Source organism: Hemiscyllium ocellatum, chromosome 1 (assembly GCF_020745735.1).
Source record: "Hemiscyllium ocellatum isolate sHemOce1 chromosome 1, sHemOce1.pat.X.cur, whole genome shotgun sequence".
Taxonomy (NCBI): domain Eukaryota; kingdom Metazoa; phylum Chordata; class Chondrichthyes; order Orectolobiformes; family Hemiscylliidae; genus Hemiscyllium; species Hemiscyllium ocellatum.
In genome coordinates, this window is record NC_083401.1 from 130,661,951 (window position 1) to 130,688,003 (window position 26,053).

A 26,053-nucleotide genomic window follows, 5' to 3' on the forward strand; every position below is an offset into this window, starting at 1 on the left:
TGAATTAATTTCCCAAAAGGTTTTAAATTCCTATGAAAAACACTTTATAAATTTGCTATCCTTCAATAAGCAAGACTCCATATAACAATGTCGGGGACCTATCCCATCATCCCTAATCTTGACTTTCTTATATACTGTGGCATGATCAGAAATAGCTAAATTACCTATTTTACAAGACAATATGGAGTTCAAAGGGTCAAGAGGGCAAACAACATATCAATTCTGGCATGGCCCTTGTGTGGGCTAGAGTAGAAAGTAAAGTCTCTACCCTGGGGGTGAAGGCACCTCCATATATCCACTAGCCCTAGCTCCTTATTCAGATCTGCCAGTTGTCCAGATCTCAGAGATATACCTGTAGTGCTCTTAGGTATCTTATCTGTCTCTGGGTCCATAATACAATTAAAATCTCCTCCTGTAATTGCATGGTTGACTCCAAAAGCCATCAATTTAGAGAATGCTTCCATTACAAATTTAAAGGGATGTGCCGGGGGGCAATAAATATTCAAAATTCCATATTCCTTTCCTTATATTTGGGCTTTGATCAATATATACCGTCCAGACTCATCTTTTATCTGGCTTAACATTTGGAAAGGAAGATTCTTCCAAATAAGAATGGCTACTCCCCTACTTTTTGAACTGAAAGATGAGAAAAAAGCCTGCTCAAATCCACCCTGTTGTAGCTTTAAATGTTCTCTGTCAATTGGATGTGTCTCCTGTAAGAGAGCTACATCAACCCTTTCTTTTTTGAGATTTGATAATATCTTTTTCTTTTTGATTGGTGAATTACTCCCCTTGACATTCCAGGTGCATCATCTCAGCAAATGGCTAGCCATGATCGTCCAGGCAAGCCCGAGCACCCCCAGGAGGAAGAACCCCACTCAAAGAACCTTGAATAAAGACTGTAGGAATTTCACAAATACAAAAATTCTTTGAAACATTTAAACCCATACAATTAAAAGCTATTCCTAAGTGAAAAAAAACACAAAATATATTTCAGAGGAGACTTTCCCCCTTGCTCCCAGGGGGCATAACTACCTATCGATAACCCCACCGTAACCTCTCCTAGCTAGGGCCCTGCCCTCGGCCCAGGCATTATAGAATGGAATGGACAAATTCAAATATTTTATTAAACCAGAGTTAAAAGTGAGTACCCACCCTCCCCCCACACCAACACATAGGTGCGCTTAGCAAACACAGTACAAAATAGAAATATATAAAATTACAATCCCAGACAGTCGCCCTAGTCTGGAATCAAACCCAGGTCCCTGACACTGTGAGGCAGCAGTGCTAACCACTGAGTCACCATGCCACCCCAATGGTAACATCATTGAATGTCAGGGGGTGGTGGTTAGATTGTCCCTAATTGGAAGCAATCGTTGCCTGGCATTTGTGTGATGTGAATGTTACTTGCCACTTGTCAGCTCAAGCCTGGATGTTCTGCAGATCTGGTTGCATTTGACTATGGACTGCTGAGGAGTCACAAATGGTGCTGAACATTGTCCAGTCATCGGCAATGTCCCCAGTTCAGATCTTATAATGGATGCAAGGATATTGATGAAGTGCTGAAGATGATTAAGCCCAAAACACTAACCTGAGGAACTCCTGTGAAGATGCCCTGGAGTTGAGGTGACTGACTCTGCTTGGGCCTCACATGTGATTACAGGAGAGGGCTCACCTATCTCAAAAGTTCCCTTTCCTTTTTGGGGAACTTCCTTCCATATTCCCATGCCATAAGGGCTCCCTCTTGGAGTGCTCTCTTCCTGTCTGGCTTCTCTATTGGGAATCATCTCTCCCACCCTCAATTGTTTCCCCTTCCCTCATCAACTGAGGGAGTCCACTACACTTAGCTGGTCCTGGATTCTGGAATTTAGAATCTAGGGATTCCATGTATTTCTAATCCTGATTGCTGCCACCACTACAGTGCAGCTAGCAGTTCTGTGATCTGGAATTTCTGTTTGAGTGAGGGGTGGAATACCTGCCTTGAGCTAATTACCACCCCTCATCCACCAAATTTCTTGGTATTCACCTGGTGGAGAATCTCACCTAGTCCCTCAACACTAGCTCCAACAAAACCCAGCAGCATCTCTACTTTCTGCGTAGATTAAGGAAAGCCCACCTCCGACAAACCCCCCCCCCCCCATCCTCACCACATTGTACAGAAGGGTCATTGAGAGTACCCTGAGCTTCTCCATCACTGCCTGGTTCGGGAAGTGCACCGTCTCAGATTGTAAAACCCTACAACAGGTAGTGAGAACAGCTGAGAAGATCATCGGGGTGTCTCTCCCCTCCTTACAGACCTTTACACTGTATCCGAAAGGCTAAGACCATTGTGGAAGACCCCACACACCCCTTACTCAAGCTCTTCTCTCTCCTGCCATCTGGCAGAAGATACCGGAGCATTCGGTCTCTCACAGTCAGACTGTGCAACAATTTCCTCCCCGAAGGCATCAGACTCCTTAACACTGTATTATCGGACTCTTACCCATCTGAAATTCTTTGCACAACTTCAAATTGTTGCTAGAACAATGTCTATTATTTATCATTCTTTTATTACACTGTAAGTTGCGTGTTTTTCACTTCTTATGCACTTTATGCTGCCCTTCGTATGATCGTGTGGTTTGTGCTGTCCATGTAGCACCTTGGTCCCAGAGGAACGCTGTCTCATATTTTTACCATATCAGTTGTATATGATAAGAATGACAAAGTTTACACAACTTGACTCAACTCTACTAAAGTGGTGGATAAGTGTTTCCCCACTGACTGATTGGACAGGAAACCTCACCATCTAAAAATTCCTGTGCTAAATCTTGTCACATTTCACACGTCTGGTTGAAATCAGGTAATGGAGCACAACCTGGGGATTGACACCAGACCTGTGTGGTGCTTATGGTGCAGGACTACACAACATGGGCGCGAACTATGTACCTGACATCTTAACAAAGAGTCTTTTCACTTGAAAATCAGGGTTAAGTGAAACTCAAAATGATAAGAAATCGAAATCATTTATATAGCGATTCCACTTCAATATTAATCAAACTATTTTGAGTCAATTAAACTGCTTATAACATTCCAACAGGAGTAAGTTGTGAACTGCACTTTCTGCCTATGAAAGTCTCTGTGGAGGTTGTCTTGAAGTGCTAGCCTTGCATGGACAATTTTATGAAATCGGTTACCACTTGATCAATATATATTTGGTGCTTTAATCATCTGAAGTGTTGAGATCCAGAATTTCTAATTTTTGTTTTTATTATCTTTCAAATGCAGGTGTTTGAAGAAAATTACAAGCACATAATATTTGACTATGATCAGAGTGAGATTCAGCACTGTCGCAGCACAATGAGTCACATAAATACATTTCTGCAGCCAGCAAGGTCAAAAAATGTTGCTTATTCATCTGATAACTTCACATTGTAAGTAGGCGATGGTATTAATATAATATACGGTTGAGAAAATCAACGTAGACGTTATTTGAAAAAAAGGTTTCATTCTTGACTAGATCACTTTACTGATTGAAATAGTTGGTGGAAGAAAAGTGGCACATAAAGGCAATTACTCTGCAATGAGTCAAACTATGGGTAATTTCTAAACTTCACAGCAGTTTTAGTATGGTTAGTTTTAAGTTGAAACTGAGTGCAAGTTTATTTCCTGAGGTGGCATTCTGATCTGGGTGTCAGGCTGAGATTACACTTTGGTTTATGTCAGTGTACAGCAAACACCTTTTTGGATTAATACATCATATTGGTGTCATTCTACCTTAACAGTCACAGGGGATAAATTTGTTTTCAATGGTTAGTTGGAGGGCTCGGTGTACTGTTCATGTGCCTGTGCTGCCATTATTGTCTGCACACCTGAGTGACATTCTTTGAGGATGAGGGTGCATGAACTGTGTCCTCTATGTGGCAGGAGATGTTGATGCAATCTTGATGTCATAAAGCCCATCTAGGCTTAAATTTAGTCAGCAGAAGGTTTGTCCCATACAAGCTTGGTTTAACGGACACCCGAATTGCAGGTGAAAACAAAACCATTGCAATGTGCTTCAATGTAGTGCAAAGTGTTTTGAGAGGTGTTCTGTGAGCTTTTATTGTTGCCTGAATATTGTCACACCCTCATGGAGCAATAAGTAACTGTCCTCATGCAGATTGTGACTTCAGGGGTTGGCAGGGTCACTGGGTGGATGGAGCAGAGGCTGTAGAGAGTGGAAGCTCTTTGCTAAGTTTGAGCTGGACTCTTCCATGCTTCTTAGCCAGAGGCTGCTTGAAAGGCTAGCTAATGAAGCCAGCATTTCTGACTCCACCAACTGCCTCATCCTGAATCCTCTGTGGCAATATTTATCTGCATCTCTCTCAACTAAACAAATATGTGAACGCATGACATATCATTTGCTGTTCCTGACTCCGTCGTTATCTCTTAGGTACATGCATTGCCAGTATCTGAGCAGGTGGCTGAGGGTGTCAGATTAAATGGCAGGGCTTTGTCATGAGTGCTGTGCTGTTGTTGTCTTTTCTTCTTGGGCTGATAGGTGGCAGATTGCAGGTTTCTGAAAGTAGTAACTCAAAAACAGAATGATCCAGGAAGCAAGAGGCTCATGGTCACAACACAGCAGCTTGCTCATCATGCTAGATAGCAGAGTAAGGTTGACCAGGTAGTTGCAATGGAACATAAGGAATTAATCTGCCATCACTTGACTGAAGGTCAGATGCTGCAACAGTCATCATTGCCAGCCTCTTGAAGCAGAGACTTATCCAGAGGACTGTTAATGCTGCTTACTAGGGTTTTAACAAAATATAGACATTAGGACGGTGGCCATGGAAGTCTGAATCCACTAAGGATTGTGTAACAACTCACCTGCCGAATCAACTAGCCCTGAAAATGGATGGTGCTGGAGCGTCAGGTCCATACCGAAGAAGGGCTGCTGCCCGAAACGTCAATTTTTCTTGCTCCTTGGATGCTGCCTGACCTGCTGTGCATTTCCAGCACCACTCTGATCTTGACTCTAATCTCCAGCATTTGCAGTACCCACTTCTGCCTTTTACAAAATATGTTGTAGCTGTGTTAAATAAAACCTAGAGATACAATAGCAATTCCATTTCAATTAGGCTATATTAAACAGAAACTTTTAGAGAGAGCACAGGCTGACAGTGTTAAGCAGTTTATTTAACAGAGTCACTTGCTAGGTTACTTTGATCACACTGGCTTGGTATTGGATTGACACACATACTAGACCAGGTAAGGTCTTCATTCCTTAGAGGATATTAGTGAACTAGTTGAATTTCTACAACCATAAATAGTGTTAGTACCTTTCACTGATATTCACTTTTGTTGTTTTATATCACATAGTCAATGCATCAATGTACCTTTAATGGACACACTTGCTCATGACATCACTATTAGAGCATGTTACCTGCAGAGTTCATAATCAAATAGACATTTTGTGAGGCTGTTGTTCCTTGAGTATTAAGATCTTAGACTCTTCCTTGGGTTACTTGAAGCATAATGCACTTTGTCCAGACACTTCTATCACTGTTGAAGTAATTGTATACAATAGTTAGCCGTAATAAATGTTTGTTAGATTCTTCAGTACGATGACATACGATGTTATGGGAGATAACATATGCAATTTTGCATGAGGTAAAAACGCAGTTGGAAGCAATATCACATCAACTTTACTTTCCCCTGAAATTTAAATTCTCTAATTTCTGTTCTGTTCTGTTTTACTCAGCCAATAATGTAACCTCTGCAGTACCATTTCCAAGTACGTCAAGTCCCAACTGTATCTGGAGTGCTGGTATCACAGGTCAGAGGGAAACCTGCCAGAACTCAGTCTCCTCCCCTGGCTGGCACTATCACCACCTAATTACAGGCACTGAAGGAACCGCCAGCAGAGGTCCTGGCAAGAATAAGAAGGGGGGCATTTACCCAAGACTGATTCAGCTGTGGCTTCACTGGTGAAGTTTGCTGAGATCCTGCACCATCTTAAACAGCCTCCAGCCTGTATGCACCATCAGCTTAATATTGAGGTTTATCATTTTTATCATTCAGGTTTTTACCTCTTTATTTCCCACCCTTCTTTCCTGGTAATTCCACTAACTGTAAAGCATGGTTTTGATGTTGACTTGAATATTACTTGCACTCATGAAAACATAACTTAAGACTACAATTTTCTTCCAGTCAGAACCCCTGGAATATGGTAATGATTACAAAGGCACTGAAAGGGGCAAAAAAAGCCAAGATGGAAGAATCTAAATTCCTAAATGAAATCAAATTTTTTAACAGTTGCATGCTCAGACATGTGGAAAGTGTGGAAAAACCCAGAATTTCTTTGGAAGGTAAGTCATGAGCCTTTTAGTTCCTGACATTTTGTGACAGTATGATGTTTTAGTCTGGAGCCAATCTTCTGGAGTTAAAATGAAAATAAATATTTTGTGAGGCTGTATTTTTTTTTAGATTGCGTGGACTTTGTAGAAAGTAGCATATTGCTCTCAGTATGAATAAGCTTGACACAACAATGAATGAATCAATTCATCAATGAAGGTTGAGCCAATGGGATGATAATCTAATTTCATATGCTGGGGAGACATGTCTATTGGAGTCTGTTGAGAAGCTTGAATTCTTCTTGGTTGTAGAGAAGGTGATGAGGAGATTTAATAGAGACGTTTAAAATCATGAAGGTTTCAGACCGAGGAAATAGAAACTTATCAATATGTAAAGAATTAGATTTAAATGACTGGCAAAAGAATGAAGTTGCAGGAGGAAAAAATAGCTTTACACAATGAGCAATGAATTTAGCTTCATGGAATCATATATTGGTTAAAGCACAGAGAACCAATTTGAATTGCTCTTGGTATGAGATGCTCAGTTAGTCTCACTCAATCTCTTTTTCCCTATTGTCGTGATATCAGCCATTGGCAGTACTGGACAAATCAGATTGCAGAGTGAAAGCTGGCTTGATAGATCATAAGTTGTATTTTTATTACAATTTGTTTACTGTGGTGGTCAGTCACTGAACATATTCACATGAGGCTGCTAATATATTTATCAACGGACAATCTGTTTATCACACAAAATAAAAGAATAACAAGAACAATCTCACCATAAACTGTAAAAAGACAAAAAAAAAATTGCCCAACAGTATCCTTTAATCCCAGGGAAGTATCATTCCTATCTTAACTCTTCGTTACTCAACTGATAAGGTCACAAGTGTTTCCTTTCAGACTCTCTGCACATTCACCAGATGTGAGTTCTCTGTAACTGTCCCTCCCTCCCTGAGATACACAAACACTGGCTAATTCACTGACTTCCTCAACTGAATATTAGGAAAAGCCCAGCCTATTTAAACTACTAGAACTTTCCGACTGAAGACTTTCCACAGCTGGAACACCTTTGCTCTCAGTTCAAACATCTAGTTACCTGTTTCTCTGCATGTCAAAAAAATGCAACTTCATCAATTAACTTTCCAGGTTACTCTCTGATCATTTAGGCTTAAATCACATGCCTTTTTAGAAAGAATGATTTTTATTTCTGTATTCACAAAACTACTTCCTGATCTCTTCCCAGAATACAAGTTCTCTTCACAGAACAAAACCAAAACACCCGTTTAGCTCTAATTTAAGACCAAACTCCCAAATGATAATATAAGCCTCCACCACCATTCAGTCCTGTAATTTTTCCTCTCATTGCTAATTGTTAAATCACTTTGAAAAGTCACACTTGAATCTGCCGCCACATGGGACATTACACATTTGAACCACTTGTTTAATAATTGCTCCTCATGTAAACTTTGTTTTTTTTTTGCCAATCATCATCAGTTGGGATCCTCTGATTCTCAACTCTTTGGCAAGTAAAAAAAGTTTCCACTTGTTCAATCCAGGCACTTCTTCAAAATGGTAAATGGCAGTCCTTGGAAATCTTCCATCCTACACTTGACTGTGGCATTTCTCATTTCTGTTGTAAAGGGAATGATGTCAGTTTGGGATTTCTCGGCCAGATTTCTCAAGTAATCAGCTGTTTCCCCTTTCTGAGTGAGCTTGGTCAGCTAAGTGTCTGAAACCCAGAATGTTCAAGTCATATTGGATAAGTGCAGTTCTGAACTTTCTGGGGTTGTTTGTATCACAAGGTTACCTTTTTAGGGAGGCACAACAGGTCAGGCAGCATCCAAGGAGCAGGAAAATTGATGTTTCGGGCTGGAGCCCTTCATCAGGAATGAGGCTGGGAGCCTCCCAGGTGGAGGGATAAATGCGACAGGGTTGGCGCTGGGGAGAAGATAGCTGAGAATATAATAGGTAGGTGGAGATGGGGGTAAAGGTGATAGGTCAGAGAGGAAGGTGGAGTGGATAGGTGGGAAGGAAGATTGACAGGTAGGACAGGTCATGAGGATGGTGCTGAGCTGGAAAGTTGGAACTGGGATAAGGTGGGAGGAGGGGAAATGAGGAAACTGGTGAAGTCCACATTGATGTCCTGGGGTTGAAGGTTCCTGAGGCGGAAGATAAGGCGTTCTTCCTCCAGGCGTCAGGTGGTGAGGGAGTGGCGATGGGGGAGGCCCAGGATCTGCATGTCCTCGGCAGAGTGGGAAGGGGAGTTGAAATATTTGGCCACGGGGTGGTGGGGTTGATTGGTGTGGGTGTCCCAGAGTTGTTCTCTAAAGCGCTGTGTGAGAAGGCATCCAGTTTTTCCAACGTAGAGGAGACCGCATCGGGACCAATGGATGCAATAAATGACATTTGTGGAAGTGCAGGTGAAACTTTGGATGTGGAAGGCTCCTTTAGTGCCTTGCTTATCTCCTTCCAAAGCCACAAAGAAGGCTCCCACATCTATCAAAGTTTCACCTGCACTTCCACACGTCATTTATTGGATCCGTTGCTCCCGATGCGGTCTCCTCTACATTGGGAAAACTGGATGCCTTCTCACAGGGCGCTTTAGGGAATATCTCCAGGACATCCACACCAATCAACCCCATTGCCCTGTGGCTAAGCATTTCAACACCCCCTCCCACTCTGCCGAGGATATGCAAGTCCTTGGCCTCCTCCATCGCCACTCCCTCACCACCCGAAGCCTGGAGGAAGAACACTTTATCTTCTGCCTTGGGACCCTTCAACCTCAGGAAATCAATGTGGACTTCACCAGTTTCCTCATTTCCCTCCTCCCCCCCCCACCTTAGCCCAGTTCCGACCTGCAAGATCAGCACCGCCCTCATGACCTGTCCTACCTGTCAATCTTCCTTCACACCTATCCACTCCACCCTCCTCTCCACCTTTACCCCCACCTCCATCCACCTATTGCACTCTCAGCTACCTTCTCCCCAGCCCTAACCCCCCTCCCATTTATCTCTCCACCTCCGAGGTTCCCAACCTCGTTCCTGACGAAGGGCTCCGGTCCGAAATGTCGATTTTCCTGCTCCTCGGATGCTGCCTGACCTGCTGTACTTTACCAGCAACACACTCTCAACTCTGATCTTCAGCATCTGCAGACCTCACTGTCTCCTACCTTTTTAGAGGGGTAAGTTACCCTTTTTCAGATCTGGGCCCAGGACACATTTAGCAGAGGGATGGTGCTCTTTGTTGGAAGATAGATACTATTTGGGAAAGGTAAGGGATTTTTAGTACCCTTTTTATATTGCCTTTCCTCATTCTTCCTTTCAAAATGTATTAGTTTACAAATCTCCATATTCTATTTTACTAGCAAAGTTTCTGATCATTTCACCAAATTGAGACTTGATTAATATCCCTTAGTTGATTAATATCTCCTCCTAGTTCAGTGCTTCCAAGTTATGTATCATCTGCAAATTTCAACATTATATACTGATTATTTAAGTCTGGATTGCATTATTTACAAATAAATCTGTACTCTTCATGCAATTCCCTGGAAAACTCCACTATGTTCAAATTTCCAGTCATCAACATCTGTTCACCATTCGCTTTTTCTTGTCATTCAGCCAATTTCCAATCAATGCTGCCACTGATTATTTACTGCATGAGCCTCATCTTTGCTGACAAGACTGTTATGCAACACTTTATCCAAAGTCTTCAAGAAATATATGGATACCACATCTACTGTATTACCATAGGATACAGAAAAAGGAATGGACCATTCGACCCAGCAAATTTGCTCTGCCATTCAATGAGATCATGATACATTTGATAACCTTCAACTCCATTTTCTTACCATATCCCCATAACCTTTGATCCCCTCATTGATTCCTATGGGAGACCATATTTCACTTGAAGTTGTTAATTTAAAATCATAATTTTCTGTAATGCAACCACAACTTCAAATCAGGATTTCTTGTATGAGAGACATGGATATCGAAAAGAGAGTAAAATTTCTACTTTTGCCAATGGCATCAAATTTGAAGGTGAGGCAGATTCTGTGAATGATTTCAATTGACTGAAACAGGACAGATAAGTTAGCAGGCTGGGTAGACATGGAGCAAAAGACATTTAATATAGCGTGAGGTGCTGCATATTGGCAGAAGGGTCAGGCCGAGGATGTGTAGACTTAATGGTACCCTTCTAAGAAGTGTGCAGTGACAGATACTGGAAGGGCTTTGTGTGTATAAATCTTAAAGGCAACATGACATATTCAGTGAGTACAGTAGAAAATGTGGGATCTTGTACTTTATAAATATGCGGCACCTTTTATAAAGCTTTGGTGAGACATCAACTAGAATATTGTGTTTAATTCTGGTCACCACACTTAAAGGTCTAAGAGATTGCAGAGAATTAGCAAAATTGTTCCCGGTTGAGGGATTTTATCTGCAAGGTTAAGTTGTAAAGTTAGGGCTGTTCTCCCAGGGGCAAAGGAAATTTGAAAGCTTTACATCATGGTGACAGATTTTCGATAATTTGATAAACAGATTAGCTAATAGTCATGGAATTAAGGAACACACATTTAGGATTTTGGGCAACAGAAAAGGGAGAGAGAATTGTCATGGGCTCATTGGCCAAATCATTGTAATGGTTCTGTGACTGTATGACTTGATCTTAAATGCATTTTATCTGCAGCAATAGCTTGCAGGAATTACTCTGCTGACATTGGAACATGTACAGAACAACTGTACCCTTCTAAAGAGCTGGCATATTTCACGGTCAATGATTGTTGGATATTTGAGTGAACATATTGGTTACAGAACAAAGAGTTATCCCTATCCCCTGTAGAATAATGTGCCCCCATCATTTCATGAACATTAATTAAGCCTTTGATTTTGATGGTATGAGATAAAAGAAGAATATTGGCTGGGATCCTGGGAAAATTGTCCCTTCATTTCAAATAGCCTCATAAAACTTCACTGTTCATCTGATTGAGTAAAGCCAAACCTCGGGTTAATATGAATTGCAAATTCAAACAATTAAGCTTTTTTAAAAATAGAAGCATGGGATGGAATTTTATAGAGATCTGAATAATTGGAGGATGGTGAAAAATGTCACAGAATCATGCGAGAAGTCCAGTGAGGCCCATCTTGATGTTGGGAACAACTCACTTAAATAAGGGCTGGGCTCATGATAAGATTTTCATTGCGTTGTGGCAAGTTGCTTCCTAAGGACAATCTTACTGACCGCAGATCCTGCCTCATAATAAGCAGCTTTCTATTCTATCACTACAGCAAGAAAATTAGTTGCTGAAAATTCTCATCATGGAAGTTAGAGCAGATTTCTGCCCCAAAAGGGTTCCAAACAGCAGACGCAAACATTTCATGTTACCCCAGTGGGCATTGGTCACATGCACCCCACATCCACAGACAGACATTATCATCTGACATATACCAGCATCTAAGAATCCTCCACTTACAGGAAAGTTCTGCACTTAGGGATTGATACCTAGCTCAGGCTGCATCACTGAGCTGCTTTCCATTAATGCTCCCTTTGGTTTAGCATATTAATACAGCAATAATATGAACCTGGCTGAGAAGCAAGGCACAAAAAGCAAGGTAATGCAAGGCAGGGATGCTGCAAGCATCCCGATAGGCTCACTTGTTTTTATTTTGGATTTCCAGCATCTGCAGTTTTTTTACTTTTAGTGGTATTGATTGGGTTGAATGACAGTGAGTGAGGGAAGATGTTTCAGGGAGTACTGAGAGTTGTAGATCATGAACCTATTGGGAGTGGATACGGTAGCAAAGAAAGATTGAGTTTGAGGTATTGGACAGAAGGTGGTGGCATTTTTGCTGGTAGAGTGGAGAGTGTTGATGTTTTTCCTACCGCGCCAAGCATTCCTCTGGATGGCTGAGACGGAATTGACCTGGGTGGCATGGTCATGACTTGTAGCCTCCTTTGCTGGTCCTGAGGAGAAGAGGAATCCTACTTCTGTACCAATCCACCCAGCAGGATCTCCAGGTCCCCACCCACAAAACGGGACAACAGTTTTCTCTTCTCTGCCACATCCAGGTCATATTTCAGGAACCTTGTGGGCTGCTCCAGACTGATAGTGCTTGTCCGGGTATACAACAGCATTTTAAAGATGGTGCCAGTACCCAGGGATGCTAGTCTATTTTGGGATATCACAATAGTGGTGAGCAGTTCCAGGTCTAGTTAAAATGGGCCTGGAATCAGGGGAGAGGGGCTCCTCTGGGCTAGATTAGATAGTTAATGAGAGGAGTTTAAGAAGATGAGGTGAGCTAATGAGGGGGATTCGGGAAGTTGAGGTGAGCTAATGAGGGGGTTTGAGAAGATGAGGGGAGCTGATGAGGGGAGCTAATGAGAGGGGTTTAGGAAGATGACTGAGCTAATGAGAGGAGCTAATGAGGGGGGACCGGGAAGATGAGGTGAGGTGAGCTAATGGGGGGCTTCGGGAAGATGAGATGAGTTAATGAGATGGGGTTCAAGAAGTTGAGGTGGGTTAATGAGATGGGGTTCGGGAAGATGAGGGGAGCTAATGAGGGGGGTTTAGGAAGATGATGTGAGCTAATGAGGGGGGTTTGGGAAGATGAGGTGAGCTAATGAGGTGAGCTAATGAGGGGGGTTTGGGAAGATGAGGTGTGTTAATGAGGGGGGTTTTAAAAGATGAGGGGAGCTAATGAGGGGGGGTTTGAAAAGATGGGGGGAGCTAATGAGGGGGGTCCAGGAAGATGAATGGAGCTAAAGAGTGGGGTTCAGGAAGATGAGGGGAGCTAATGAAGGGGGTTCGGAAAGATGAGGGGAGCTAATGAGGGGGGTTTAGGAAGATGAGGGGAGCTAATGAGGTGAGCTAATGAGGGGGGTTTGGTAAGATGAGGTGTGTTAATGCGGGGGGTTTTAAAAGATGAGGGGAGCTAATGTGGGGGGTTTAGGAAGATGAGGGGGGTCCAGGAAGATGAATGGAGCTAAAGAGTGGGGTTCAGAAAGATGAGGTGAGCTAATGAAAGGGGTTTGGAAAGATATGGGGAGCTAATGAGGGGGTTTTAGGATGATGAGGGGAGCTAATGAGGGGGGTTTAGGAAGATGAGGTTTGTTAATGAGGGGGGTTTGAAAAGATGGGGGGAGCTAACGAGGGGGCGGTTCGGAAAGATGATGGGAGCTAATGAGTGGGGATTTTGGGAAGATGAGGGGAGCTAATCAGGGGGGTTTTGAAAGATGAGGTGAGCTAATGAGAGGGACCGGGAGGTGAGTGGAGCTAATGAACGGAGTTTTGGGAAGATGAGGGGAGCTAATGATGGGGATTTTGGGAAGATGAGGGGAGCTAATCAGGGGGGTTTTGAAAGATGAGGTGAGCTAATGAGAGGGACCGGGAGGTGAGTGGAGCTAATGAACGGAGTTTTGGGAAGATGAGGGAGCTAATGAGGGGGGTTTTGGGAAGATATGGGGGGTTTGGGAAGATGAGGGGGGTTTGGGAAGATGAGGGGAGCTAATGAGAGGGGTTTGGGAAGATGAGGGGAGCTAATGAGGGTGGTTTTGGGAAGATGAGGGGGGTTTGGGAAGATGAGGGGAGCTAATAAGAGTGGTTTGGGAAGATGAGGGGAGCTAATGAGGAGGGTTTGAAAAGATGGGGGGAGCTAATGAAGGGGATTTAGGAAGATGAGGGGGGTCCAGGAAGATGAATGGAGCTAAAGAGTGGGGTTCAGAAAGATGAGGGGAGCTAATGAGGGGGGTTTTGGGAAGATGAGGGTGGGGGTTTGGGAAGATGAGGGGAGCTAATGAGGGTTTGAAAAGATGGGGGGAGCTAATGAGGGGGGTTTAAGAAGATGAGGGGGGTCCAGGAAGATGAATGTGGAGCTAAAGAGTGGGGTTCAGAAAGATGAGGGGAGCTAATGAAGGGGTTTCGGAAAGATGAGGGGAGCTAATGAAGGGGGTTCGGAAAGATGAGGGGAGCTAATGAGGGGGGTTTAGGAAGATGGGGGGGTTTAGGAAGATGAGGGGAGCTAATGAGGTGAGCTAATGAGGGGGGGTTTGGGAAGATGAGGTGTGTTAATGCGGGGGGTTTTAAAAGGTGAGGGGAGCTAATGAGGGGGGTTTGAAAAGATGGGGTGAGCTAATGAGGGGGGTTTAGGAAGATGAGGGGGTTCCAGGAAGATGAATGTGGAGCTAAAGAGTGGGATTCAGAAAGATGAGGGGAGCTAATGAAGGGGGTTCGGAAAGATGAGGGGAGCTAATGAAGGGGGTTTGGAAAGATGAGGGGAGCTAATGAGGGGAGTTTGGGAAGTTGAGGGGAGCTAATGAGGGGGGGGTTTAGGAAGATGAGGGGAGCTAATGGGGGGGGTTTGGGAAGATGAGGGGGGTTTTGGGAAGATGAGGGGGTTTGGGAAGATGAGGGGAGCTAATGAGGGGGTTTTGGGAAGATGAGGGGGGTTTGGGAAGATGAGGGGAGCTAATGAGGGGGGTTTGGGAAGTTGAGGGGAGCTAATGAGGGGGGTTTTGGGAAGATGAGGGAGGTTTTGGGAAGATGAGGGGGGTTTGGGAAGATGAGGGGAGCTAATGAGGAGGTTTTGGGAAGATGAGGGGGGTTTGGGAAGATGAGGGGAGCTAATGGGGGTGGTTTGGGAGGATGAGGGGAGCTAATGAGAGGGGCTTTGAAAAATGAGGGGAGCTAATGAGGGGGGTTTGGAAAAATGAGGGGAGCTAATGAGGGGGGTTTTTGGGAAGATGAGGGGGGTTTGGAAAGATGAGGATGGGTTTGGGAAGATGAGGGGAGCTAATGAGAGGGGTTTGGGAAGATGAGGAGAGCTAATGAGAGGGGTTTGGGAAGATGAGGAGAGCTAATGAGGGGGGGTTGGGACGATGAGGTGAGCTAATGAGGGGTGTTCGGGAAGTTGACGTGTGTTAATGAGATGGGGTTTGAAAAGATCAGGGGAGCTAATCAGGGGGGTTTAGGAAGATGAGGTGAGCTAATGAGGGGGGTTTGGGAAGATGAGTGAAGCTAATGATGGGGTATTGAAAAGATGAGGGGAATTTGGGAAGATGAGGGGAACTGATGAGGGGGGTTTGGGAAGATGAGGGGAGCTAATGAGGGGGGTTTGGGAAAATGAGGGGAGCTAATGAACGGGATTCGGAAAGATGAGGGGGGTTTTGGGAAGATGAGGGGAGCTAATGAGGGGAGTTTTGGGAAGATGAGGGGGGTTTGGGAAGATGAGTGGAGCTAATGATGGGGTATTGAAAAGATGAGGGGAGTTTGGGAAGATGAGGGGAGAAAAGCATCCGGGCCCCTCAGGGAGGATCCCTTTATGAAATTTGGCAAACACAGGCAAGAAATGTTTTGCTTCCTTTTTTGGAAGGTAAGATATGCAACTTTGGTATAACGATGCCTTTATGATTCTTTTATTTCCCAATGACCCTTTTACGAGTCTCTCGATTTGTAGTAATTTCGAAATGATTGCTCCCCAGCAAAGGCCTTTTTATGTGGATCACTTCTGCCTTCCACCCTATAATGAACCTTTATTTTAGTTCTTTGCAATTTTCCTTGCCTCTGCACTTGTATTTAAACTGTTAAATCTCTAACCTTTCTCAGTGTAACTTGTCATGTTTAATATTTCAGTAGACAGTGGAAATTCCCGAACCTGAACCACAGGCTGTCAAGCGCTGAGATCATTGTTTTGCCTAAAATGTATGACTCAGTCTCATAACAATACAGACTAAAGGGAATAATATTTGAATCAAGTAAATAACCAATGTTTTCATGATGCTCTTTCTCTCATCGCTACCAGATCCTATATATTGTTCCAAATTCCCTATGACTTGTATTTTCTATGACACCTCATCTAATTCATCAATAATTGAGAAGGTTATTCCTCACTTCTCCTACTATTATTAAATTCTCCCATATTAGAGTCATAGAGATGTACAACATGGAAACAGACCCTTCAGTCCAACCTGTCCAAGCCGACCAGATATCACAACCCAATCTAGTCCCACCTGCCAGCACCTGGCCCATATCCCTTCAAACCCTTCCAATCATGTACCCATCCAAATGCCTCTTAAATGTTGCAATTGCACCAGCCTCCACCACTTTCTCTAGCAGCTCATTCCATACACGTACCACCCTCTATGTGAAAAAATTGCCCTTTAGGTCTCTTTTATATCTTTCCCCTCTCACCCTAAACCTATGCCCTCTAGTTCTGGAATCCCTGACCCCAGGGAAAAGACTTTGCCGATTTATCCTGTCCATGCCCCTCATAATTTTGTAAACCTCTATAAGGTCACCCCTCAGCTTCTAATGCCCCAGCCTGTTCAACCTTTCCCTATCACTCAAATCCTCCAACCCTGACAACATCCTTGTAAATCTTTTCTGAACCCTTTCAGGTTTCACAACATCTTTCCGATAGAAAGAAGACCAGAATTGCATGCAATATTTCAACAGTGGCCGAAACAATGTCCTGTACAGCCACAACATGACCCCCCAACTCCTGTACTGAATACTCTGACCAATAAAGGAAAGCATACCAAATGCCTTCTTCACTATCCTATCTACCTGTGACTCCACTTTCAAGGAGTTATGAACTTGCACTCCAAAGTCTCTTTGTTCAGCAACACTCCCTAGGACCTTACCACTAAGTGTATAAGTCCTGCTAAGATTTGCTTTCCCAAAATGCAGCACCTCACATTTATCTGAATTAAACTCCATTGGACGCTTCTCAGCCCATTGGCTCATCTGGTCAAGATCGTGTTATAATCTGAGGTAACCCTCTTCGCTGTCCACTAATGTTGATGTCATTTGCAAACTTACTAACTGTACCTCTTATGCTCGCATCCAAATCATTTATGTAAATGACAAAAAGTAGAGGACCCAGCATCGATCCTTGTGGCACTCCACTGGTCACAGGCCTCCAGTCTGAAAAACAGTCCTCCACCACCACCCTCTGTCTTCTACCTTTGAGCCAGTTCTGTATCCAAATGGCTAGTTCTCCCTGTATTCCATGAGATCTAACCTTGCTAATCAGTTTCCCATGGGGAACCTTGTTGAATGCCTTACTGAAGTCCATAGAGATCTCATCTATCGCTCTGCCCTCATCAATCCTCTTTGTTACTTCCTCAAAAAACTCAAATTAAGTTTGTGAGACATGATTTCCCACGCACAAAGCCATGTTGACTATCCCAAATCAGTGCTTGCCTTTCCATATACATGTACATCCTGGCCCTCAGGATTCCCTCCAACAACTTGCCCACCACTGATGTCAGGCTCATTGGTCTATAGTTCCTTGGCTTGTCCTTATCACCCTTCTTAAACTGTGGCATCCCATTTGCCAACCTCCAGTCTTCTGGCATCTCACCTGTGCCGATCAACAAAACAAATATCTTAGCAAGGGGCCTAGCAATCACTTCTCTAGCTTCCCACAGAGTTCTAGGGTGCACCTGATCAAGTCCTGGGGATTTATCCACTTTTACTCATTTCAAGACATCCAGCACTTCCTCTTCTATAATATGGACATTTTGCAAGATGTCACCATCTATTTCCCTACAGTCCATATCCATTTCCACAGTAAATACTGATGCAAAATACTTATTTAGTATCTCCCCATTTTCTGTGGCTCCACACAAAGACTGCCTTGCTGATCTTTGAGGGGTCCTATTGTCTCCCTAGTTACCCTTTTGTCGTTAATGTATTTGTAAAACTCCTTGGATTCTCCTTAATTCTATTTGCCAAAGCTATCTCATGTCCCCTTTTTGCCCTCCTGATTTCCCTCTTAAGTATACTCCTACTTCCTTTATACTCTTCTAAGGATTCACTCGATCTATCCTGTCTATACCTGACATACGCTTCCTTCCTTTTCTTAACCAAACCCTCAATTTCTTTAGTTATCCAGCATCCCCTATACCTACCAGCCTTTCCTTTCACCCCGACAGGAATATACTTTCTCTGGATTCTCGTTATCTCATTTCTGAAGGCTTCCCATTTTCCAGCTGTTCCTTTACCTGCAAACATCTGACTGACTCACTTCTGCTCTGAGCTGTATCTGTCTCAGATTGAAATCTTTCCTCACTATCTCCCTGGGTCCCACCCCCCACCTTACTAGTTTAAATCCTCCTGAGCAGCTCTAGCAAATCTCTAGCCAGTATATTCGTCCCTTTCCAATTTAGGTGCAATCCGTCCTTCTTGTACAGGTCACTTCTGCCCCAATAGAGATTCCAATGATCCAAAAATGTGAATCCTTCTCCCATACAACAGCCCTTCAGCCATGCATTCATCTGCTCTATCCTCTTATTCCTGCCCTCACTAGCTTGTAGCACTGGGAGTAATCCAGATATTACTACTTTCGAGGGCCTCCTTTTTAAATTTCTGCCTCTCTGTAATCTCCCTTTAGAATCAACCTTTTCCCTTCCTATGTCGTTGGTTCCAATGTGGACAATGACCTCCTTCTGGTCCCTCTCTCCCGTGAGAACATTCTGCACCCTCTCTGTGACATCCTTGATCCTGGCACCAGGGAAACAACACACCATTCTGCTTTTTTGCTGCTGGCCACAGAAACATCTGTCTGTACCTTGGACTACAGAATCCCTGAACACAATTGATCTCTTGGAAGCCAACGTACCCCTCGTTGCATTAGAGCCAGTCTCAATACCAGAAATTTGGCTGTTCGTGCTACATTCCCCTGAGAATCCATCACCCCCTACATTTTCCAAAACAGCATACCTGTTTGAAATGGGTATATCCACAAAAGACTCCTGCCCTAGCTGCCTACTTCTCTTACCTTTCCTGGAGTTAACCCATCTATATGACTGTATCTGAGACTTTTCCCCTTCCTATAACTGCCATCCATCACGTACTGTTGCTGTTGCAAATTCCTCATTGCTTCTAACTGTCTCTCCAACTGATCCATTCGATCTGATAAGATTTGCAACCAACAGCATTTATTGCAGATATAATCCGCAGTAACCCTTAAACTGTCTTTAAATTCCCACATCTGACAAGAAGTATATATCACTCTATTCAAGGCCATTTTTGCTCCTTCACAATCTACAGATCCAGAAAATAACACCGTCTTATTCCTCTACAAACACTGCCCCAGGTTAAATAAATAGTTATGGCTTATATTTTAAGTTTAATCAAGAGACATATCTCCAAATCATATAATCAAGAAAGAACCCACTCTACTCTCTACTGCAGATTCTCTGTAGGTGACACTTAAAACAACAATTAACTTATCTGATTCTGTGTTGTGAACTTCGCCCAAACTAGTTCCTCCAAGATCAGTTGTGAATTTCACTGTTTGTTAATTTTCCGAGATGCACTCTGATGTCCGGCGATACATGAATTCAGACAGCAAAGGCAGTAACTGTGCAGGTTCTCTCTCGCCCTCTCGCTCTCTCTCCCCTGCACTGTCCTCACCATGTGCTTCCTTTGTCTGCTCTTCTCCCTTTTAAAACTGCTGTTGTTTTGACTTTTTTTTTCCCCAAAGTTCCAAAACAATGCAACAGCATAAAAAACAGTAATTGCTGCTCCTGGAATTCAAGGAAATCACCTCCAGCACCTAAAATACCTCAAAAAAGGAGCAGCTGTTACAGCCAGAAATGTTTCCAAATTGTGTGATTAAATGCTGAAACTGTTCAGATATTCCTGATTTGTCTTCAATTTATCAAAAATAACTTTTTGCTAAACACTACATGGTAGAAATCAATTTGATTGCACAACAAAGTGGGAAAGGGTGGGGCAGGACGGGTGATGGAGTTGGTACTAGGAATAATCTAACTATTTTTAAAATTCCGAAACACATTCTTTATAAGTGATGATGAGAGATGTTCTTGTGGAGGGGAGAGTGGTACAAGCAAATTTAGTAATAACTCTTAAAAAGGAATTTGGATGTGTACTTGAAAAAGGAATGTTTGCAGGGCTAGAATTGTCAAATCATACAGTACAGAAGAGGCCTTTTGGCCATCACATCTATACCACCAAAAATGTACCGTTGCCAACAATAGTCCAATGCTGATACACCACAGCATCCAGTGTCACAATGGATGGGGAGGTGGGAGAGTTTCCTAAATTGCATGGAACTGGTAAATTATCTTCAAGAGAAGGTGAGGAGAGGAAGGGGTGATGGTGTGAAAGGCAATCTAGACAACTCACTCTTTAGCCGCAACCTAATCCTTTTAAAGTAGCTCTCCAGTTGCTCTTCTTAATTTTTGTTCACGCAGCCAGACATTTTCTGGACGTTCTGGCTTATACTCCCAGTGTGCTTCCGTAATGAATGGATGCAAATACAGAATTCTTATCGGCTGGGGCCTTTGAATCTATCTGACTCGCACCTAAAGGAGAAGAAGCTCCTTCCTCAGGACTTATTGCAGCTTAACGCTCAGCCGCCTTTTAGAGCTTAAAAATGTGTCGTTGGAAAAGTGCAGCAGGTCAGGCAGCATCAAAGGAACAGGAGAATCGACGTTTCGGGCATAAGCTCTTCTTCAGAAAGGGCTTTCAGAGGCAAGCTAAGCCTGAGACAGCTCTCCGAATGACCCTACAAATGGGATGACTTTCAAACACAGTGCAAGGGCTGGTTGCTTCACCTTGGCCTCCCTGCCCCTCACTCAACACACAAACACACACATGCATAACACACACTGACACAGGCAGTTTTGGTTGTGCTGATATGGTTAAAGATTCTTTTCTCACTTTTGAAGGATGTCCCAAAAAATTGTTGGACAGTGAAAAGTATCCACATACCCTTTGTTTATTTACCTGGAGGCTGAATATTCTCCTAAGAAAGGGCTTTAAAAAATGTTTTTCATTTGAATAAATCATGATATCCTGATATACAGACAGTAAATTGATTTGCTGCAACCAGTGATGTCAGTCATAATAATTCTCACCATGGTTGCCTTCTGGGTCAGTTTTTCTGAATGAGTCAACATGTTTTCTTAGAAGTTTTCTTCTGGCTGTCCCAGGGGATTTTGACTGTGGGAAGGTTGGGGGAGACAGAATTACTGGTGTCTATAGATTGCAGGAACTGATTTGGTGGACTAGCTTTGATATGTTTGTAAAAAGCCAGAGTCATGGTCAGGAGCTGAGAGATGGTTTGGCGTGTTCAGCCAGTTTTCCTCCCAAAGGGAGTGCTGTGCTGAGTTGGAGATAGGAAAATCATTATAACCTGCTAGCTAGGGAGCACAGTTACCTCCTGAGAGTAAAATAAAGTCAAGTAATTGTGGACGTCGGAAATTTCTAATAAAATTTCTGAAGAAGAGTGAAAGTATAGCTCATTTCTCTCTTCACAGGTGCTGCCAGACTTGCTGAGTTTCTCCTGCACTTTGTTTTACTTTTACATCTTAATGATGAGGTAGCTGATTTGAGCACAGTTATACCATCAAATCATAGAGTGTGAGGAGGAGGAGGACAAATGGTACGTGTGATTTCTGATTTGGGTTTTCTAACCAGGACCAATTCTGTGTCTTCAGATGTTCTCAGCCTAATAATAATTACTTGATTGGTCCTTGAGTGAGTGTCTACAACTCTGTTTGGACAAGGGTGAGAGGGAAAGATATAAAAGGGACCTGAAGGGCAACTTTCTCGTGCAGAAGGTGGTGCACGTATGGAATGAGCTGCCAGGGGAAATAGTGGAGGCTGGTACAATTACAACCTTTTAAAAGGCATCTGGAGCGTATATGAATAGGAAGGGTTTGGGGGATATGGGCCAAGTGCTGGCAAATGGGACTAGATGAGTTTAGGATATCTGATTGGCATGGACGAGTTGGACCTAAGGGTCTGTTTCTGTGCTGTACATCACTAGGATTCTCTGACTTTAATACAGCAGAAACATCCAAACCGTAAAGGAGGAAGCACCTAAATCTCTTCATCTGTCTCCTCTCTCTCTTGCCGTCTTTCACTTCCCTCGCCCTCATTCTCTGTCTTTTGTCTTTAGTGAGTGCAGATGTAAAAGTTAGCAATTTGTGTTTCTTTTCTGCCATTCATTAATTAGATTACTTACAGTGTGGAAACAGGCCCTTCGGCCCAACAAGTCCACACCGACCCGCCGAAGCGCAACCCACCCATACCCATGCCCCTTACCTAACACTACGGGCAATTTTAGCATGGCCAATTCACCTGACCTGCACATCTTTGTGACTGTGGGAGGAAACTGGAGCACCCGGAGGAAACCCACGCAGACACGGGGAGAACGTGCAAACTCCGCACAGTCAGTCACCTGAGGCGGGAATTGAACCCAGGTCTCTGGTGCTGTGAGGCAGCAGTGCTAACCACTGTGCCACCGTGCCGCCCAAATGACAATCCATTTGTGAACAACAGCTGTTTTCTTAAGTGGAGTTACTGAGTGAGTGTCTTTTTAAAAATGGGGTGGGCAGTCAGGTAAACTGGGAGTTTGGACAGTTTGGTTAAATCTTTCCACATTTGTGACAGCTCTGGGAATAGAGGGGCTTGATTTCCGGTGCACTATGTGAGTGAGTCCTGACACTGTACAGTAGCAGAGTTAAAACTGAATAATGCCCCTGCAAGTGTGAGCTGTCGGAGAGGAAAATGATGGCACTGACCTTCAGCAGATTAATCGCAGCAACAGCAGATCAATCATTTTCCTTTGGCGCTGTACCCAGGTGCACTGGTGAGGTCCATTTGTACTGGTTTGTTGGGGGAGCATCCTGGTGCCATTATGTGGGGAGGGAGTTGCCTTTCTTTCCTAAGTGACAACCAACAGAACCTCCAAAGTGGTGTTACTGAAAGACAGGACAAGCTTCTGTTTCTACGGTGGCAGCTACAGGGAGATTGGGGGAAGACCGACACAAAAGGCTCCTCGAGGGCACCAAGCTTGCAGAGAGACGGCAGCATCTTCCAGCTGACTTTTAAATGCAATGACAAAATCTTTGAGACTAGAAGGTCACATCAGGCCACATCCTGCTTGCATGATATCTCACTTGTATAGATAACAAGGAGAAAAGAGTGTCCAGATCACCCTATGATCTGTATGTCCTTGTTTACTCCGATCTGCCAGTACTGTTTGCAAAACGTTAAATTTTCATTGTACTTTGGTACATGTGACTACAATAAAGCAAATCAAATCAAGTAATCATCCTATGGCAGAAATTGATTTTTAATCTGCTTGATAATATAATTCCAAAATGGAAATTCTTGGCAATTTGTTTATAAAGTATTGTGGAAAGTGATAATTGTTACTTTGCATAGTCCATTCCAGGTTCATCCCGTCTTTCTTTTCAGGTTACTTGAAGTGTTTTGTTGTACATAGTGTTCCATCTGATGACCAGTAATATTGTGGTGGGCCATTTTGAGAACAAAACACTTTATAACCAGATTTTCTTTATTCATCAGCTGTCGAAATGGAACGAACCATTAATGCCCTGAGACTGGGGAAAATTTTCGAAATGCAGAGCAATCAGTGGATTGAAACCCCACCAGTGCCTAGAGAGGGGACACTGACAAGACATCCAAAACGAAATAAAACTGAAGAAAATTAATACAGCTGGAAATTAATGAACAGTGTGCAGACCTTTTGAGGACTGGCCTTGTGGATTTTAGACATGCAACTAGCACAGACTTATGGGAGAGCTGCTGTTCTAACTCCAGATTCTTGTGTTGTTAATCTTGTTTGTATGTTTAGCTATTTCTCTGGATACATCCCATTTAAGCTTCAATCCATGCCTTTGATTCAGAGACACGTTTGAGCTTAAGTTGTGACCAACCCGAATGACACTGCTTTGAGTGTAACTTCTCATCTTCATATTTTGTCAGCAATGTTTTCAGGGTGACTACTAATAAATGTAGCTAATAAGTTGCAGATAAAATTCAGCTGTGAAGTGATACATTTTAGTGATACAAACAGCAGGAATTATATTCTGAATAGAAATAGATTCATTACTAAGAAAACAAAACTAGGGATTTGAAAATCTAGATTCACAAAACATTAAAGACAAAATCTTCAATTAATAAGGCTCTAGAAAAGGTTATTGGAATACTTTTTTCATAAGAACTGTAGAATCTAATGATGAAACATTTGAAAACATTACTTAGAATTCTGAGTCATATAGGCACACACCATGACCTCCACATTTCACAAATGATTTATTGTGGTTTTAGAGAGAATACAATGTATATTCCCTGGGCCCCTTTTCATATTGTATGTCTCCCATTGGGTTCTCCCTTCCCATTTCAGTGTCTTCACCAGGACAGACTGTTTGTCAGCCCAGCAATAGCCACTCTTCCCTACAGTGCTGCTACGATTTAGAGCTGCCAGCCATTCAGAAAGATCAAAAGCTTTCTGCGGCGGTTCTCCCATCAGAGGGAGAAGCAGACGTTGTGGCTTTCAGCCAGTGAACACTCCATGGACCATTTATGTAGGATTGGGAGAATCTGGGGTAAAGTTCTATGCAGGTTGTCTATTTGGGAAACCGTTCTTTATTTCTTTGTGAGAAATTTGCAGATTTCTTAAGCTGTTTTAATTCCAGCTGGAAGCTAAAATTCGAAGTGTCTCATCTTAAAAACTGAACGAACTGCAGATGCTGTAAATAAGGAATAAAAACAGAAGTTGCTGGAAAAGCTCAGCAGGTCTGGCAGCATCTGTGAAGAAAAAGCACGGTTAATGTTACAAATCTGAGGAAGGATCACCAGAACCTGAAATGTTAACTCTGATTTTCCTCACGGATGCTGCTAGACCTGCTGAACTTTTCCAGCCACTTCTGCTAGTGCTGCATCTTGCTTGATTGCTGCCCTGATGAATTGGCTTGTGACATGTCTTCCATCTGAAGTAAAAGGGGAGCTGTTTCTCACAAAAAGTGAAAGCAGTAGTCTATGCCTAAATGTGAAATGCTTATAGTAAAGTATTTTGAAGTCAATCCTTTTATTTTCAAGCACCCTCAATAGTCACGAATCATGATACAGGCACGTAAACACAGGGATTGTGACCAGCTGTTCATGGAAGTCTTGACGGTGGGAGAGTCCGGGAAGGAAAAGTTTGTTTTTTAAAAATGTAGAAATCTGGCATCGTTTCCCTGTGGACAGGGGCTAGCTGGAGTTACTCTTGAGTATTGACACTTGAGGGAAAATGTTGTACACTTCACCAGTTAAGAACAATAGAGATTATCCCACCAAATTCCCAATGATGGCCTCCAAAACCTTAATCAGTGAATAAATGTAATCACATTAATGGGCAACAGCACTTTCAATATGGTGATCCCATTTATGGCAGTGACGTTTATAAGTTTAAAAACAGGGCAATCCAATTTTTAGCGGGATATGATTCAGCACCTTCCATGTCAGTCCTAATAGATGCAGTTGACACATAAATATAAGTAATCCTTCTTCATTTTAGTAATTGGAAGTTGCAGGGCATTAATGGCTTGTGCTACAAAGAGTCTGTATGCACAACATTCAGTTTAAGAATGTGTTACCCAAGCAGTTGTAGAGTCCCTCTCTCGCGGTGAACTGAAGGCTGCTAATGACTGACAGTGAAAATATCAAAGTGAAAGAAGACTGAACATCGTGCAAAGGATAGGGGATGATTTTTAGCTGCTGTTCAGAGTTTGTAGGGGGTGAGGTGTGGGAATGGTGGTGGCATGAGATCCTCACTCCAGAAACTAAGACGTAGGTGAGAGATGTATGTGCTGTGGCACTAACTGCAATCAATCCTCTGTCAATATTTGGTCTAAAGGTGTTTTCTTAACAGTGGTAGAGGATGAACTACTAGTAATTAGAGTCATAGAGCTATACAGCA

General features: G+C 43.0%; 1 protein-coding gene across 2 annotated transcripts in view; it reads left to right on the forward strand.

The window, feature by feature from the left end:
* Positions 1-24,128, forward strand: part of LOC132820061 (uncharacterized) — a 115,493-nt gene extending 91,365 nt beyond the window's left edge. The window contains exons 5-7 of one of the 2 annotated variants that reach the window (XR_009645170.1): positions 3,265-3,410; positions 5,720-6,017; positions 6,169-6,230. Coding sequence is in view for 1 of the 2 variants with exons in the window: in XM_060832003.1 (XP_060687986.1) it covers positions 3,265-3,410; positions 6,169-6,326; positions 23,656-23,801 (450 nt within the window). In the remaining variant the exon portion in view is untranslated. Of the gene's footprint in view, positions 1-3,264; positions 3,411-5,719; positions 6,018-6,168; positions 6,327-23,655 lie in introns of those variants that run through there. The other variant, XM_060832003.1, reaches the window with a different exon arrangement.
* Positions 24,129-26,053: the final 1,925 nt, after the last annotated feature.